This window comes from Sebastes fasciatus, chromosome 5 (genome assembly GCF_043250625.1).
Source record: "Sebastes fasciatus isolate fSebFas1 chromosome 5, fSebFas1.pri, whole genome shotgun sequence".
Taxonomy (NCBI): domain Eukaryota; kingdom Metazoa; phylum Chordata; class Actinopteri; order Perciformes; family Sebastidae; genus Sebastes; species Sebastes fasciatus.
Window position 1 is genome coordinate 23,309,567 of NC_133799.1, and position 18,776 is coordinate 23,328,342.

Below are 18,776 nucleotides of genomic sequence, written 5' to 3' on the forward strand. Positions count from 1 at the left end.
TCATTAACCAATCAGCAGCGAGGACGCAGTTTGCAGGTTCCCTCCTCACTTCCATATACAAGAGCCTTTTTGCTAGGAGCCAGAAGAAGCTTCTGATGCATCTACAATAACAGTCACAGTCAAATCTGTAGTCTATATATGTAAGTTATTTTTTATTATAAAACACCGACAAGCGATGGCAAAGCGAGCAGCTCGACAGAGGAGCCAGCTGCCCACCTGTTACTATGAGGGATACCTGGAGAAGAGGTCCTTCAAAGATAAGGTATTATATTTATATTTATTTATTTATATATCTATGAGAGATAAGTTGTTGTATGCAAGCTTTTTATTATTATGACTTTTTGTTTTGTTCTTGTATCTGATTGTTATCTGCAGTGGTGGAAGAAGTATTCAGATCATTTACTTCAGTAAAAGTACTAATACCACACTTTGAAAATACTCCACTACAAGTAAAAGTCTTGCATTCAAAACCTTACTTTAGAAAAAGTATATGTAGCCTAAGTATTATCAGCAAAATAAAGTAAAAATAAAATAAAATATTGTGCAGTAAAATGTTCCCTGCTAGTGTTTTACTATTATTATTATTCATTATTATTATTATTATTATTATTATTATTATATTTCATTATATTATATTATATTATATTACATCATATCATATAATACTTTATTTTATTATATTATATTATATTATATTATATTATATTATATTATATTATATTATATTATAGTATATCATATTATATTATATTTTATTTTATTATATTATATTATATTATATATGATGTTTCTGGATTAATACTGCTGCTGCATTAATGTGTTTGTTGCATTTTACTGCTGTCGATGTTTAAGGTTGTGTTAATTTAGTTTAATCTACAGCAATGCATCATATTCTATAAGATCATCATATGTTTGTAACACCGCTGTCCTTTGAGAACCACGTATCTCTAATAAGTCAACTTTTCATGAGCTCAGAAAAACTCATGTGAAGATACGTGGTTTTCACGAAACAGGAAGGGGATGAAATGTAATCTGAAAAGTAACTAAAGCTGTCAGATAAATGTAGTGGAGTACAAATCACATCTGAGATGTAGTGGAAGTATATAGTTGCAAAAAATGGAAATACTCAAGTAAAGTACAAGTACCTTGAATTTGTACTTGAGTACAGTACTTGAGTAAATGTAGTTACATTCCACCACTGGTTATCTGTGGGTTTTAGGAATCTCATCAGAACCAGTTTGATTAAAAATCTTAATGTATGACTTTCAATTGTAGGTTTAATGTCTGTGTGGCTGCATCTAACAATTATTTGATTATTTTCATTGTTGATTATTCTGTCAATTGTTTTTTTTATTATTATTATTATTATAAATCAATTCATTGTTTTCTATATAAAATGTCGGCACATTGTGAACGAATATCCATCACAATTTCCTGAAGCACAATGTGAAGTCTTCAGATTGTTTGTTTTGTCCGACCAACACTAAAAACAAAAATATATTTAATTTAGTTTCATATAAGATGAAGAAAAACAGCAGAAAAATAACTTGAACAATTAATTGATTATCAAAATAGTTGCAGATTATTTTTCTGTCGATGATTAATCGACTAATCATTTCAGCTCCAAATTGTTGTTGGCAGCTCTCTCTCTCTCTCTCTCTCTCTCTGTGTGGGTGTGTTAGGTCTGTCCCAAACACATTTTTTGGGCTCTGAAGCTAAAATACAAAAAATATTTGAGGGTATTCGAAGCTTCGTGGCGTAGTGCAGCCGACACACGCACCTCTACACACAACAAACAGCGATATCCGTCTGAGAATAACTAATAATAATTAACGTAGAATATGAATAATGAATAATGTTGTGGGATTAATCCTAATTTCATGGGCTATTTTGGTATATATACTTTATCATTACATACTTTAAGTTAAAAACAAACAAAAAATTAACCATTCGAATACTGATTTGGAGGTCGATTACCATGGTAACGATCGAAGCTTCGAAGCATTCGGGTCAGCACTATGTGTGTGTGTGTGGGTGTGTGTGCGTGTGAGAGAGGACAAACGTGATTGACAGGCATCTCAACAATGTGCACCAGATAATAGAGATCTTCACTCCTGTCACGTATGTTATGCTTTAACTGTCAGCAGCTGTAAACTGATCTGTGCTGTTCTGCAGAAGAGGAACTCTACTTTACTTTCAGGAAATCAGTATCGGTATTCTAGATGGTTTGCCCTCATGAGGTGAAACTAGTACATTCATTAGTACATTCATTTACCTCCACTAACCTGTGCTTCATATTAAAAAAACCTGCAGTGTAATGGCTAGAGCTTTAGTCAACTAAGATCTCTTTAGTCGATTATTCGTTTTTAATTCTTTTTTTCATGCTGAATGACTTATTTCTAAGAAACTTATGAGCACATCTCTGGTAAACACAAGACTTAAAGTGGTGCTTTTGTGTGATTCTTTGTGGAGAAACTCAGATCTGTTGATTAAATCAGCTAATCGATTAGTCGACTAAGAATTTCTTTGGTCAAAGACAGCCCTAGTAATGGCATGCTTAATACTTCATTAACACTTTGTAAGACAGTGCAGTGGCCTAGAAACACACTTGTTTGTGCACAGCATCAGGTAAAGTCAGGTTAAATGTCACCTGTCCCTGTCATATATATATATATATAGGTTATTGTAGACAGGCCCTTTTCACAGCAGCCATTCTGACATGTGATTGCAGGGTAAACGCAGTTGTAATTAATAACAATAATTGTGGCCCTAATCCATCCAGGTGGGTCAGTCGTATTGTTACTGACAGAATGGGACCACAATTATTTTTTTTAACAATTACACGTGTGTTTACTCTGCTTGGACATGTCAAATGATAAAAGGACTTATTGTGTGAACTTTGACTTGAGGTTTTCAGCAGACGTTGAACAACACTTCAACTGGTTTGACTGCTATTCTGCTTATTGTGTCGTAAAGATTAGAGCTGACAGAAAAGTTAAGACAATGAATCATGTGTGCTGTCCTGCCCTCCCTGATAAGATAACAGCGTGCGTGCAACCTCACAAAAAAAGAAGTATACTTGTAAGTGTACTACTTCAATACTTCTTGGGACTAAATTGGCCCACTTTAGTTTATAAAAGTATATTTAAGCGTACTTTAAATGTAAAAGTTGTAAACTTTGAGTGCACAACTTAGTTTACATCCAAGTTGTATTTTGTACTGCAACTATAATATGAACTATACTACAAGTGAACTTACGTTTTAGTTTATGAAAGTACACTTTAAAGTATACTCTCAGTAAAATACTAGTCTAATAGTTTTTACTGCAAGTATACTTGTAAGTTTTCCTAAGTGAACTTATAGTACTTAGCCAAGTATACTTTTCTGTATAAGCCAAGTATACTTAGACTTTTCTGTACACTTGTCGGTATAAGCTAAGGATACTTAAGTATAATTTTGTTATCTCTGATAAGTACATGGAAAGTGACCTAAAAGCATACCCTCTTATTTTAAGTTTAAAAGAAGTATACTAACAGCACACTTGAATAAACGTCTTTTTTGTAAGGGCACTCCAATGAGAGCTCGTAAAACTTTTAACTGGACACTTTAAAACTATCCTAACCCCAGATATAATTATTTGTGCTCAATTACAGTTCAGTACTTTATGTTTTAGTAATTTTGCATTACAAGACGTTGGTGGTGGCTTTGACCTGAAAGGGACGTTGACCGCGAACTCTGATTCATTCAACTTGTACGAACAATTTAATTAAGCCGGCGGTGACACGGATTCACTCATCAATTCAGACACTGTTATTAATATCACAAGTGGTTTCTGTTGTAAAAGTTGACTCATCAAGTCTGATTCACCTGCACAGTATAGACTGACTTTATTTCTTTGTTGTGTAACAAGCATTTACTTTCTTCTTCCTTTTTCCTTATCGTTCTTCTTAACACAAACAATGACTCTCTCTGTTTGTGTGTGTTTGTGCAGACGTCCCGGAAACTGTGGACCTGCCTGTGTGGCAACACGCTGTTCTTCTTCAATGAGAAGAGAGACTCTGACGTAAGTTATCTCTGAGATTTGGGTTAATCAAAGCCAGAGATTTGGATGATTTTCAATAAAGAATTTTCAGGAAAACCCAGGAATTATTTGTGACTCTGTGTGTCTTTGTGTGTTTCATCAGTACGTAGAGAAAGTGGATCTCAAGGAACTGATCTCAATCACAGACGACAGCAGCCAGGATCGTAACTTGGACGCAGCCAGAATCAACCTCCAGACGAAGGACAGAATTATCAAATTCACTGTGAGGGAATATATATATATATATATATATATATATATATAGAAAATATGCAAATCTATGAATAATCTTTTTTCAGAGTAATTTCCTCATTTTCACAGTTTTTCTCTCTTTTCAAATTGTCTACAGGCTCCTAACGCAGAGGCTCGTGAGCTATGGAAGGGCTACATCCGCTCTGTGGCTGAGGTCGGTGGTCTATAACAGTTAGCTCACTTTTTAGAATAAAGTTATTTTAAAGATTTAAGTTTAAAGGGACAGTGTGTAGGATTTGGCGGCAACTAGTTGTGTGGTTGCAGATTGCAACCAACCGAGTACCCCTCCGCTCACTCCTCCCTTTCCAAGACTGCGGTAACGTGATTCGCCGAGTGCAAAACCTTGGTAACGCTGTTGGCCTCGCTTAAAAGGCCAATCATACCACAATAACACTACTTTAGGAGCAACGGAAGTAGATAAGATGAAATGCTTTTTAGTTTTAGTCACATTTAAGTCATTTTTATCCTTCATAGTTGTAGTCGACGACAACTCAGTTTTAGTTTGTCGAAAAGTCATTCGATTTTAGTCTAAATTTGTTTTCTCTTAATTTTGTCATCTATTTTCTTTATTTAATCTTAGTCCTGTTTAGTCATCAGATTATATTGAAAGTAAAGTTTTTTATTTTTTAAACTACGTCAGTCTCGTCTTTTTTCGTCAACGATATTGCATGTTTGATATCGTCCCCGCTAGTGTTCAATGACGTCGGTGCCGTCTCGCCATCATCTAATCATAGTCGTGGAAAAAAAGGTTGTTGCCGAAAACATATTTCATCATAGTTTTCTTTAACGACATTAACACTGCGGTATACCGCAGTTTCACAAGCGTGTCGGAGAACTACAGTGGCCTTTAGGTAACATAAAAATGTGAAAGGCTCCCTGCTACCTATGTATAGATGAAGGGCTCATTCTAAGCTAACGAAAACAAAACGATTCTTAGTTTCAGGTGATTATACACTAATGAAAACATAGTTATGAATATTATATTCCATTTCTGCTAATAGATCCCCCGAAATGTTCCACACTGTTCCTTTAAGATGACTGATGTTTAGTTGTAGTTAACATCCGGCCCTCATTCATTTGCACTGATAATCTAAACTGTGTGTCTCCCTGCAGCTGACGGTACCATCCTCCCTCAACCTGCTACCAGGCCAGATCCACATGCTGAAAGAGACCGTGGAAAAGGAAAAAGGAAGAACAAGAAATCTTCTTCCACTTCCAACTGCTGTCACCAACTCCACTGCTTACATCAGCATCAAAGCAGATATGCCAGCGTGAGTACAAACAAGACATACAAGTATTGAGACTCAAGTGAAATACTGGTTATCACCTCTCTGCCAGGGAGGTTTTCGGTTTGGTTTGTTGGTTTGTTTGTCTGTTTTACACAGAATCATCTGAGAAGCCGTCATTGGAAACTGTTTGGAAAAGGGCAGGCACTTTAAAGAAAATAATTGGCAGGTGATTGGATGAGCCACCTGTCAATCAAACTCTTGCCGAAGCCAGTCAGGAGAAGAGTGAAAACATCTTTTCCAGCAAGAAATGCCTTTCTTCGCTGTAGAAATACTCTGCAGTTCGGATGTTACTGATGCTATTGCATCATTTAAACTCTTTACGAGTCGCTGTGACGCAACAGTCGCCCCTCCGTGTTGCATCACACAAACCTAAGCCGCGCTCGTCGCTGCCGGCCAGACACAAATACGTTACTTGAAGTCTGACAAGATGGATTCTTGCGTGATCTCGTGACATTGCGAGAATCCAGCTGCTGTGTAAAGGTAAGTAGTAGCACGGGGCAAGGAAGAACCCGTTAAGGATCCGAATCACGGTGCGGTTACACTCTTTTTCACTCATGGAAACGTCTTGGTGGAGGTCTGTGTGCTCTCTGAGTGCCCTTCTAGTTTCAAATGTGGCCGATGGAAAGAGCTGATACCATGATACAAAACATATGACATGAGGTCTGGATGCATCACTGCAAAAATCTGTTTTCAATGAGTGATGGCAGTTTTTACTTTTTTGTCTCATGACTGTGTTTTTCTGCCGTCCTGTAGTTGTTACCACAACGTGTCCCGACTGGAGGCCGAGCTGCGGCTGGAGAGAGAGGCCAAACGAGGAAACCTGCTGCTGAGACCCGGAAGTAACGGAAACTCCTTCGCTGTCACCACCAGACAGGACCTTGAAGGGTATGAACACAGACATAAACACAGACACACAGATCTAATATGGTGTACATACTTTCAGGCTTTAGAAAATCTAGCCCGTGACGGGAGACTTTGGCCAATCACAGGTCATTTACTTCGAGAGAGAGCGTTCCTATTGGCTGTTCATTCAACGGAGGCAGCTGTCAATCACTCTCAAACTCCGATCAAACGGTCAAACTAGGCAGCGCTGATCAAATATGAATCAATATTCTGTTACTGTAATGCCTATTTCTATCCTCAAATGTTTTCAGAAACATCTTGTATTGTACTGTTTAGCTGTAAAATGAGAAAGTTTGCTCCGGCTGGTGGGCGGTGCTTGGTATTTCCTCAACTGATCTCAACATGGCGGAAGGGTCACAAACTTTCCTAAGAGGAAGAGGAAGTGAAGAAGTCTAGTTTTCTCTCAGAACACTTGAATTACAATATGCTGAAAGGTTATTATGGAATTTTTGCCTAATGATGCCAAAAACATTCTGCTTAATGCCGCTTTAAAACAGTACTCAATAGTTTTACTTCTACAAAGAGAGTATAACTGACTTTAATTTAACACACGTTTATGTGTTGTTGTATGTTGTCGTCTTGGACAGTTTATAATCTGTATTTTAATGGCCTCCCTGTCTCTCTTTCTCCATCAGCTCTGTATTCAAACACTACCGCGTGGCTCGTAAAGTCGACGGCAGCTTCGCCATTGATGTGGACACACCTGTGAGTATTAAAATAGAAGCATAGTGAAGGTACTTTGAACTGTACTGTATGTGCCCCAGTTAAAGGACTGAGATCTGGTCTCTGCAGATTTAAAAGAGGTAAAAGAGGAAACCACATAAAACATTAGACAAGAAAACCAGCGTTGCCTTTTTATTGCTTGATCAAATCTACTGTGTATATATGAACTTTTGTAAGTGCAACTTGAGAAATGTAGAACAGTACTGTATGTACGAAAGAGCTATTTGCACTTGATTGCTGGAGTTTTTAATTGCTCAGGTGAAAGATGAGAGATGAAAGTGAATTTCAGATTAATTATAGCACATGACGTCCTGCAGATTACCGGTAAACACAAAGGGGGTCAATAAAAAGAATGTCACATGGCGTTAGTTCAGCCACGTTTCTGTGTGGACGTGCTGGATAAGACTTTCATTCTGCTGCCAGTGACATGACTCACCTCTGATCTTTGTATTAAATTCCAGACATAAAGTGACACATGTGTACGTGTGGTGTGGTATTTTTCCAAGCAACTGACTGAGTTCCACTTAATTTCCTTGGAAGCACTAATGATGACACATGATCTGTAATTAAACTCAATTATAGACGATTAAGGTTGCAATAGTTATTGTTACTGTGGTTGAGTCGATGGACTGGCGACCTGTCCAGGGTGTACCCTGCCTTCGCCCAATGTCGGCTGGGATCGGCTCCAGCCCCCCCGCGACCCCTAACGGGATAAGCGGTTGCAGATGGATGGATGGATGGATGGTTGAGTCAAATCTGTTTGCAAAACCCAACCTGTTCTATTCCCTGTGTTTATTTGTTATTAAGTTATTAAAGAACATGTGTTCTCCATGCAGGTCCCCTGTGCCACGCTCCACGATGTGATCAACTATTTAGTGGAAAAAACCGACCGGGTTCTGATTCCTCTCATCATGGAGGAACCCTACGAGAAAAACATCTGTACGGAGACATTTTCATTTCTCTTTCTATCCTTTCTTTTGCTCCCTCACTTTGTATTCAAGTCACCTTTTAACCCTCTGAGACCCACAATAGACCCATTTTTGTCTTTTTAAGGGGGTGTCTTTAGGGGGAGATAGCAGGTCAACAGTAGATGTCACATAGAAGTGGTTTACATCACCTGAAAGCTGGGAACCTGAAGATTAATTTGCGATGCAGCTCAGCACCGTGTGTCAAGCTGTTCCAGTCGTAAATCAGAAATAAAACATAATCAAAATAACTTGTAAAAGTGTATAAAAGCTTAGAACATTATGATAGAAGTATATGATGGGCATTCCCAGGGTTATTTATGTCTCATAAATTGTTGCAGCAATCTTTGGGTTGATACCATTTGTTACACAGATTTTGTGCTAAATTTAACCTTTTTTTACACTTGAGAATTGATGAAAATTATCAATAATCCCTTCAAAATGCCACATTAAGACACCAAGACCTTGAGGAACAACATAGAAAAAGCCATGCTGTGATTTGGTTTCAAAAACTTTTTGAGATTTCTGCAAGAATTGCATTTTACAACGATTGGATTGCGAACACTACTGTTCTGGAAACTACTCAGAAACCCCCTTATTGTCTACCTAAGAAATCCATCGATCCTCTGAGTCTCTAGTTTGTGGCTGTAAAGTTTCATGAGGCTGTGATTATCCTAGAGGTCACCACAGGTCAATTTATACTGTGAGGTCAAGTTTCAAAAAAATTGTCTCACTAGAATGAAATGGCTACTATGGGGACTAACATCATCACACATGAATACAGTTGGGCTCATTGGATCCACAAGAGTCTCAGCTTTACAGGGATACCCAATTGATGTAATCCAAGACTGTTTAGGGACCCCAGTATGCAGAAATATTCAAATATACCATTTTTAGAAAAGGCGAAAATAACACATTTATACTGCATTCAAAAAACTGCATGTGATTATCATAAAGTGGGCATGTCTGTAAAGGGGAGACACGTGGGTACCCATAAAACCCATTTACATTCACATATCTTGAGGTCAGAGGTCAAAGGACCCCTTTGAAAATGGCCATACCAGTTTTTCCTCGTCAAAATTTAGCCCAACTTTGTAGCGTTATTTAGCCTCCTTCACTCTAGCTCTAAAAAAAAGTATCTTGCAGGTCTCAGGGGGTTAAGCTGTGTAATTATTATATGTTAACCAAAATGTTATTCATGACTAATAGAAGTTCTGTTTTTTTTTTTTACAGCTTTTATTCGGTCTGATAAGGAAAACGGAGAGACGAGCGTTCATCAGGCCCCGTCAAACACTGCCACACTCCCGCCAACTTTACCCCCCAAAGGTACTTTGTGACTATTATTAGAAAAACACACAGACATGAACTCTCAGACACATCCAGCCACCAAACTGTTTGCACTGTTTTGCCACACCTTGTTTGCTGAGGCCCTTTGACGCATTCAGGTAACTGGAAATTCCACCTCTACAGCTGATCTTGGACTTTTTCCAACAAGTCACACTGACACGAAAAAATGACTTGGTTCTTTGTATGATAATGTGAACCACTTTAACAACAATTAATAAATAAAATGTTGTATTTTATATTATAAACCTACTACATGTAAGTCAAGTCAATTCTATTTGTATAGCCCAAAATCAATCTGTACAGGATACAACACCCTCTGTCCTTTACAGTATGTTCCTCTCATCGGATGAGGAAAAACTCCCCAAAAAAATCCTTTTAACAGGAAAAAATAAAAAATAAATCTCAGGAAGAGCAACAGGACGGACAGACGTGCAATAGATGTTGTGTGTACAGAGTAACGACATAAAGAAAATACAATATTGGTAATGCAAACATATGTTTCCCGCGCGTTTCGTATGTACTTTCTGGAGACATATCTTAAGTAGGTGGTTAATCCACTTTGTATCAGTGGGTGTGTCAGAGATTTGCAAAACCATCGTGATAACACCGATGTTTCCGTGTGGAGGTATTACCCACACCCATCCATCACTCATGGTTTGCTTGTTTTAGAGCCTTTGTGCAACAGGTAGAAATTCCTCTACAGAGTTTTGCTTAAGACTTTGTAGCTCAAGCAAATATTAACAAGACTAAGAGTCGACTGCAGTGGTTGCAACGATGCAATATTTGCTTGAGATGCTCTTCTAAGGTTGTATTTGTGCACCGGCTGTAAAACCAAAAAGTGGATTTTTTTTGCTTGTTTTACTGAATAATTATTACAAGTAAAATTATTACAAGAAAAAAGCTTTATCTTCTTAATCATCTAGTGACCCCTCAGATATGTCTTGAGACCCTTTGTGGGGGTTACAACCTCCAGGTTGGGTTAAAAACTGGTCTACAGCCACGCTAGCGGCTCTGTGAGGCTTTACTTTGGCACAGCTTTGAGTGCTATGAGCTAAAGGCTAACGTCAGCAGCTCACAATGGCAATGCTAACATGCTGATGTTTAGCATGTTCACCAACTTAGCGCGTTAGCATGCTAATGTTTGTTAATTAGCGCTAAACACAAAGTACAGCTGAGGCTGATGGGATTAGTTTTGCAGGTATTTGATCATTAACCAAATATATTGGACAAATTGGTATTTTGACCTGATGATGACACATCATGAAACTTCAGGGGATCACCAACGTTTTTCAACTTATCCTACGGGGGACGTGAATGTACGTGCAAAATTTCATGGCAGTTGTTGAGACATTTTACTTAAAGCTCACATGCACTAAAAGCACTCACGGCAGGCCCGGCGATGTAAACAAAGCACAGAGAAGCTCTGATTACGACACATAGAGGGAGAATGACTTCATTCTCTGCTTAGGTAGACATTATTCCTCTATATTTTTACATAGATTAGTTGTTTGCTGCTATATTGATGCTCTCAATATCATATAAAGCACCTTTAAAACAACAAATACAAACCTCATCATGGTTGCACTAAAGGAAAAGTCAGAGGATGACCAAAGATAGTGGGATTCATCCTCTGAGGACCACGAATGTCTGTACAATAACATACCTTACATACAACCAGTGTCTATTTCTGCCCGCTGTAGCTTGTGGTTTAGTGATTTCTCAAGTGTACTGACAACACCTGTTGTTTACTTTGGCCATGATATCAGTCATTAGATCAACCCTGTAATAATCATAATTACATGTTCTGTGTTTGCAGTCGCTCCGAGAGTTCCGACCCCTGAACCGGCGCCAAATGAAGAGGACAATGTCTATCTGAATGACGAGCGTGAGTACAACTCCACTGACACCAGCACCATCAATCACTCCTTTCATCACTCGCCTTGCAAACATAAAACAGGTGTGACTGCATTTCTTCCATTGCTGTTGTTAACACTTTGTCTGTGTTCAAACAGCTGTGAAGAAAGAAAAAGAGACAGAGGTTTCCTCAGTCGTTCCACTGCCACGTAAGTTCCTTTCCGTCTTATCTTTCCATCTCAGAAACATTTTTCCTTGTCGCCACAACTTTTTTTTTATGACAGTGAATCACTGTGTGTTTTTGGTCTTCCACAGAACCAGAGAAAAAAGCTCCAAAGAAAGCAATCATGCCTCCAATTCCTATTCCTCGCAAATCGAACCCCGCTATCTCAAATATGAGGACGAGAACCCTCACAGACCCTCTGGGACAGAGTAAGTCCACACCACTTCACTGAGACACATTCTTTAGATAGTAACTTGTGCAGATTAATTGCAAATAAATCACTTTTTTTCTGTTCAAAATGTACCTTAAAGGGAGATTTGTCAAGTATTTAAAACTCTTATCAACATGGGAATGGACAAATATGCTGCTATATGCAAACGTCTGTATATATTTATTATCGGAAATCAATTAACAACACAAAACAATGACAAATATTGTCCAGAAACCCTCACAGGTACTGCATTTAGCATAAAAAATATGCTCAAATCATAACATGGCAAACTGCAGCCCAACAGACAACAACAGCTGTCAGTGTGTCAGTGTGCTGACTTCACTATGACTTGCCACAAACTGCATGTGATTATCATAAAGTGGGCATGTCTGTTAAGGGGAGACTCGTGGGTTCCCATAGAACCCATTTTCATTCACATATCTTGAGGTCAGAGGTCAAGGGACCCCTTTGAAAATGGCCATGCCAGTTTATCCTCACCAAAATGTAGCGCAAGTTTGGAGCGTTATTCATCCTCCAAGCAACCAAGCTAGTATCACATGGTTGGTACCAGGTTTTCTAGATTCATATGATGCCAGTATCTTCTCTCTAGCTTTAAAACTGAACCCCTTACAACCTCTGGAAGAACGATTGCGTTACTATCACGTTAACCTTGAAAGCCCTAGTAGATAATAATCAAAGCTTTTTGTCTCATGTGCTCTAGTTCCTCTGGCAGCGTTAACTGAGCTGAAACTGAAGTTGGGGCAAAAGGCCAGATCTTAGAGGAATGTCCTGCATCTGTGAAAACCTGCTCCACCAGTGACTCAGTCACTAAACCAGTCTGTCCCAGTGAGATGAACCAACACAAGACAGCGGAGAACAGCTGTTTCCTACAAAAACAACCCGTTTCCTCCTCTGCACCGACGGCTCTGCTCCTCCTCGTCAGCTGGCTGTCGACAGTAAAGCCTCTCTGAAGATTAACACTGTTATTGATTCACTCATTAGCGAGTTAATCAGCTGTAACGAGGGTTGTTGCACGTCACATCATCCTTACCGTGTTTTGTCATATACATTTTGCACATTTACCACTGACAATGCTGCACATTTACCACTGACAATGCTGCACATTTTTCTAATCAGATTATCTACATCAATGTTGTTTTTGACTACTTGATTTTAGTGTAATCAAATTGTATTGTATATATTTTTACTTATTATATATTTATTGAAAAACAAATTACTGCCTCTCTAACAGTGAAGTGTGAATGAAACAGGGCTGCAACTTATGATTATTTTCATTATTGATTAATCTGTAGATTAATTGTTTGGTTTATAAAATGTCAGAATATAGTGAAAGAAGTGTCTTTAAATGTCTTGTTTTGTCAAGTACTCAGTTTAATAAGATATAATACAGAGAAAAGCAGCAAATCTCCATATTTTAGAGGCTGAAAACAGCATTTTCTACCATTTTTGCATGAAAAACAGTTGGCCATTATTTTTCGATTGATCAGTCGGTTACTGTACCTTCAGTATTGTATGTGAATACATTATATATATATATATATATATATATATATATATATATATATATATATATATTAGTGTTTCAGTGAAGTAAAATTATTGCTTTTGTCACATCAAATCAGATACATGTGAACAAACAACTTCCAGTATGTGCTATGCATTTTTTAAAATAAAGCCGACATTTGTTTCTTACTTTGTTTTTTATTCCTCGTTGAAGCAGAAATCCAAGAACAAAGTGCTCTCGCTCCTTTATTACCTCAATGACTGATACAATATTGTGGAAAAAATTAAACTATTTACAATAAATTGTGACACTGTCAGCATGTGAAAATAAAGTTGAACATAACTCTCAGCCGGACGCTTCTTTAAAATCATTGCAGGCTACAGTTATTCAGGAGATGCATACAGAGGGAGCAAAGCAAAGACTTGTTACCCTTTAACATGTAGACGCTACTCAGACGTCGGGCTGTGCACTAGCTAGGGCTGCACGATTTTGAGAAAAATATCTAATTGCAATTATTTTTGACTGATATTGCAATTGTGATATGATTTGCAATATTAGATGGAATGATATTTTTTACATCATTATTCTCATTTTCACTGAAAAACATTTGTCATGGTGTGATTTTTGCGGCGATCTGCACCAAAAAAAGATGTTTACTTAAAGGTCCAGTGTGTAGGATCTGGCGGTGAGGTGAGGAAATCGCAACCAACTGAAGCCTCTCACGTGTGCCAAGCGCGTTGGAGAGCTACGGTGGCCGAAGTGAAAACGCGAATGATGTCCCTCTCTAGAGCCATTTGGAGCAGAGCGTAGAGTGTGTGTGTGTGTGTGTGTGTATGTGGGAAGTGAGTGGTGAAGCAAGAGAGAGAGCGGCAGTGGTGACGGAAGCGAGTAACGGGAGCGAGTAACGGGAGCGAGTAACGTTATCGACTACGGCCCCAAGCAGGAAAAGTTAACAGAGTTTGGTTTGTCCGTTCTGGGCTACTGTAGAAACATGGCGGACTCCGTGAAGAGGACCCGCTCGCTATGTAGATATAAACGGCTCATTCTAAGCTAACGAAAACACGATTCTTATTATCAGGTGATTATACACTAAAGATACTTATTAATATTATATTCCATTTCTGCCAATAGATCCCCCTAACTGTTACACACTGGTCCTTTAAGTCTTTAGAATATGATGTGTAGGCCGGGACATCTCTACAGCACCACTATATTTAATTTAAAAAGGTATTTTGACACAAATTTCACCTTTATTGCAGTAGGCCATATTGTGATTTCGATAAACTTTCGATTAATTGTGCAGCCCTAGCACAAATAAGGACTTCATAACAGTTTCATAATCAGTTTCCAGAGGTTATCACTTGTGTTTCTCACCCAAACCTGGCTGACTCTCATAATACAATGTGTTAGCTGAGGCTACTTGCTAGCTATTTGTTATATTTGGACTAACGGACAGCCCGCTACTCATAATGGGATTCTTCTTCAGTAAATAAAGTGGTGTTATTATTAGGTATAGAGATAATAAACTGTACATAAAGATGGACGACATCGCAGCTCCTCAAAAGTGAAGCCAGAACATCTCAATCGCCCCCTGGTGGCTGGCTGCAGTATAGGTCATAAATCCCACCCCTCCATGTTAGAAGATGGGACATGAGCCAAACTAAAAAGTCAAAGTACACATTAAATAAATTTTTCCTAAAGATGGTTTCTATCATTTTAGGTAGTTCTTCTCACGCTGATGTTTATTCAAGTGTTACTTTTTCTGATAAGTTTGGTTTTAATTAGTTATTTGATGCTATAAAAAGGGGGTCAGACGTCATGATTGACAGCTGCTCTGAGTGAAATAATCGCAGCCGGAGGCTCAGGAATTGTACGAGAGAGATGTAACTTTAACTTTCCATAACTGCCACCAGTCTGTGTAATAGACGTGTCAATTTGATCATAAATGTAGTTGATGTAGAGATATTATGGTTAGTTGTTGTCTCTTTCTAGCGAAACAGCTACCGTAGTGCTAACGTAGCAGCAAGGTGGCTCACGCCAGCAGGCTGCGGCCGTGCTCGGCTCGTGATTGGCTCGAGCCTCGATATCGCGGCTACAGCCCCCCCCCCACCCCCCCCCGATCAATACTGTGCAGTCTCTGGCTCCAAATGACGTCAAAATCTCAAGATGGCAGCCCCCCGTATCCGTGATATTTTGGCTTCACTTTTGTACCGTGGGTGGAAGTGGAGACGCGTCGTCCATCTTTATATACAGTCTGTGGTAGAGACACATACATACTGTACAAACAAGCATTAGGGTGCAGTCAGGTGAATAGAATGAATACAGTACAGTCATTTCCAAAACCCTGAAGCCATATCTGATGACTCCTCTACGTGATAAAAACTCTAACTTTCTGTGCAGAGTCAGTCTGTCATATTAAGACTCTGATTTAACACTAGCAGAACATCAGCAGGAGGCTAAATGACCCAGTTTCTCGCACGCAAAGTCTGGTAACCTGACTGCAGAAAGTGAAATGCAGTAAACACAAATAGTCGGCACGACTTGGCAAGACATACTGTACGTGTGTCGTTCATGTGAGCTATTAGCTGCTGGTAAAAAATAACCTGATTCAATGAACTACATTCTATTCAGTAGCGTTCGTCTGGAAGCAGGATGTTATTTGGGTTAAATAGGTCATCTGACGGCAGATTCAGTAGGTGATAATTACCACTAAGCTACAATACAACCAGGTTATAATGACACTGACACAGAACACGATGTTTTAAATTGAAACAGGGAGATTACACTTCTGTGACACCCATGTCTATAATGCATACAGACATGCCCACTTTATGATAATCACATGCAGTTTTTTGAAAGCAGTATAAATGTGTCGCCTATTCTAAAATGGTGTATTTGAATATTTCTGCATACTGGGGTCCCTAAACAGTCTTGGATTTGCATAAATTGACTGTAAAGCTGAGACTCTTGTGGATCCAATGAGCTCAACTGTATTCATGTGTGATGATGTTAGTCCCCACAGTAGCTATTTCATTGTAGTGAGACCATTTTTTGACCTCACTGTATAAAATGACCCGTGGTGACCTCTAGGATAATCACAGCATCATGAAACTTTACAGCCACAAACTAGAGACCTAGAGCATTCAGAGGATGGATGGCTTTCCTAGCTAGATTGACAATAAGGGGGTTTCTGAGCAGTTTATACAACAGAAGTGCTCGCCATCCAATCGCCAAAAAAATGAAATTCTGGCAGAAATCTCCAAATGTCAAAAGTATTTGAAACCAAATCACAGCATTGACTTTTTCTACGGTGTTCCTCAAGGTCTTGGTATCTTAATGTTGTTTTTTTGGAGGGATTATTAATCGTTTTTTATCAATTCTCGAGTGGTAAAAAATGTTTAAATTTAGCACCAAATCTGTGTTACAAATGGTATCAACCCAAATATTGCTGCAACAACTTATGAGACATAATAGAGCATGGGGATGGCCATCATATACTTCTATCGTAATGTTCTAAACCCTTATTAATTAATTCAGTTTATTTCTTATCAATGACTGAGATGATGTACACCACTTCTATGTGACATATACTGTTGACCTGCTATCTACCCCTAACAACCCCCTGTAGTCCATAAAAAAAGACAAAAATGGGTCTATTGTGGGTTTTAGAGGGTTAAAAGATTATAATATATTACAATTATGGGAATTATAATACACTATCATCCTTTCAAAAAGAAATGTGACCAGCAATTATGATATATTTATGATACTTGGCCTTGTAAGTCATTCTAAAATTCTTTACAGTGTGTTATGATTATTGTTATAAAGAATTATGGAGTGCTTATAAATATGATTATACGTTGCTCTAAGCAGATTATAACACATTCTAAGTATGTTTATAATGCATTATACACATGGGCGTCATAGAAAGTGTTACCACAATTTCTTGCAGTGAAATACTAGCATGTTGGTACGGATCACCGGATTTGGCCTATTGGTTTGGAAATGAGCAGGAAGGCACAGGGAGAGAACAGACAGGACGGGCCTCGACCCTGCAGCTGTCTGCACTGACAGTACGACTGACAGTTTTGGTGATGGCGAGGAAGGAAAGAAGGGCAGCGGCCAGCGCTAAATCTTTGCTCTAGCAGCAGCGGGACAGTGCTGAATGACAGGAGAGGAAAAACTAGTAAGACTACAGCTAATGTGTCCCAAGCAACAACAACAAGCCAGAAGTCAAACATCTGAAGAAGAGATGTGTCACTGACGATGACTCACTTGTTCCCAAAACTATTTTTTGTTGTTACACTGGAACAGGCTTCAGTGAAGTAACTCTTCCATGATATAGCTTGGACCGCAGCCAGCGCATATGCGATGTTCTGACTTGAGGTCGAGCCGAGCTGGGAGGCGTCCAGCTGGCTGAGTGGATGCGTCTTAGGTGAGGCTGGCGTTGGAGCTGCTGGTGCCGCTGTTCTTCCTCTGGCCGCTCTGCACCACGCTGGGAACCTGCAGGCCCGTCACGACTGAAAAACTGCCGTTCCACACCTGTAGGGGGCAGCACGTCATCAGGAAGTTGACAAACAAAAAAAGGTCATTGGAACAATACAGCATTCTTTTAGATGACAGAAAGGCTTTTGAAGGAATGTTTCTCACCATGAAAGCTGGTACAACTGGATGCTGGAACTTGGTCTTGAATGTGTGCATCAGCTGTTTAGTTTTGGAGTTGTAGAAAGACAGAACACCTGAGAGAGAGAATAAAGACGTACTGTATTTAAAAAGTGGGGCTGCAACTAACATGATTTGATTGTTGATCAATCTGTTAATTATTTTTTCACATAATCAATTAATAGTTTTGTTTATAAAATGTCAAAAAATGCTACCGAGACATTGGAGGAAAAAACACCCACCCCCTTATGAAGAATGGGCTACAACTATGGCTCAATTGGCTGCTAATGAGAGGCTGACATACTCTCTATTGAACAAGTTTGATCAGTATATGTTAACATGGGGCCCTTTCACTGCTTTGCTATTTGTAACTGTAACTTAGAGGTCAATTTAGTAATCCAGGGCAACTAATGGCTTGCTGTGCTTAACCATGGAGAGGATGACTGAAGGTTGCACAGTGTGTTGGTTCTTGCTTTGTTTTTCTTTTATTTCCCCTTTTCCGTCTTATTCTGTAAATGCATATATATATTTCTTATACAGTAGATCTCCTGTTAAGTGAAGTAGTGCTTGTCTGTTTGTGTCACCTTGTTTTAACTTTCAATAAAATGTTGAATATAAAAAAAATGTCAAAAAAGTGTGAAAAACATTGAGTGATTGAAAGTCTTGAAATTGCTGGTTTTGTTCGATCAACGGTCCAAAACCTAAAGATATCTGATTTACAACAATATAAAGCACTGAAAA

At 38.7% G+C, this 18,776-nt stretch overlaps 2 protein-coding genes across 2 annotated transcripts in view; one reads left to right on the plus strand and one right to left on the minus strand.

The window, feature by feature from the left end:
• On the plus strand, positions 1 to 13,721 carry LOC141768019 (signal-transducing adaptor protein 1-like). Its single transcript, XM_074635888.1, has 13 exons — positions 1 to 262; positions 3,992 to 4,063; positions 4,185 to 4,304; positions 4,431 to 4,487; positions 5,447 to 5,604; positions 6,376 to 6,507; positions 7,161 to 7,230; positions 8,085 to 8,187; positions 9,447 to 9,539; positions 11,377 to 11,445; positions 11,573 to 11,623; positions 11,730 to 11,846; positions 12,570 to 13,721. The coding sequence occupies exons 1-13, from the start codon at positions 176 to 178 to the stop codon at positions 12,626 to 12,628; spliced, it is 1,188 nt and encodes a 395-aa protein (XP_074491989.1). The 5' UTR covers positions 1 to 175; the 3' UTR covers positions 12,629 to 13,721.
• Positions 12,967 to 18,776, minus strand: part of fsd1 (fibronectin type III and SPRY domain containing 1) — a 17,267-nt gene continuing 11,457 nt past the window's right edge. The window contains exons 12-13 of the mRNA XM_074635881.1: positions 18,024 to 18,112; positions 12,967 to 17,915 (exon numbers count right to left, since the gene is read on the minus strand). Of these exons, the coding sequence (XP_074491982.1) occupies positions 17,805 to 17,915; positions 18,024 to 18,112 (200 nt within the window). The 3' untranslated portion in view covers positions 12,967 to 17,804. The remainder of the gene's footprint in view (positions 17,916 to 18,023; positions 18,113 to 18,776) is intronic.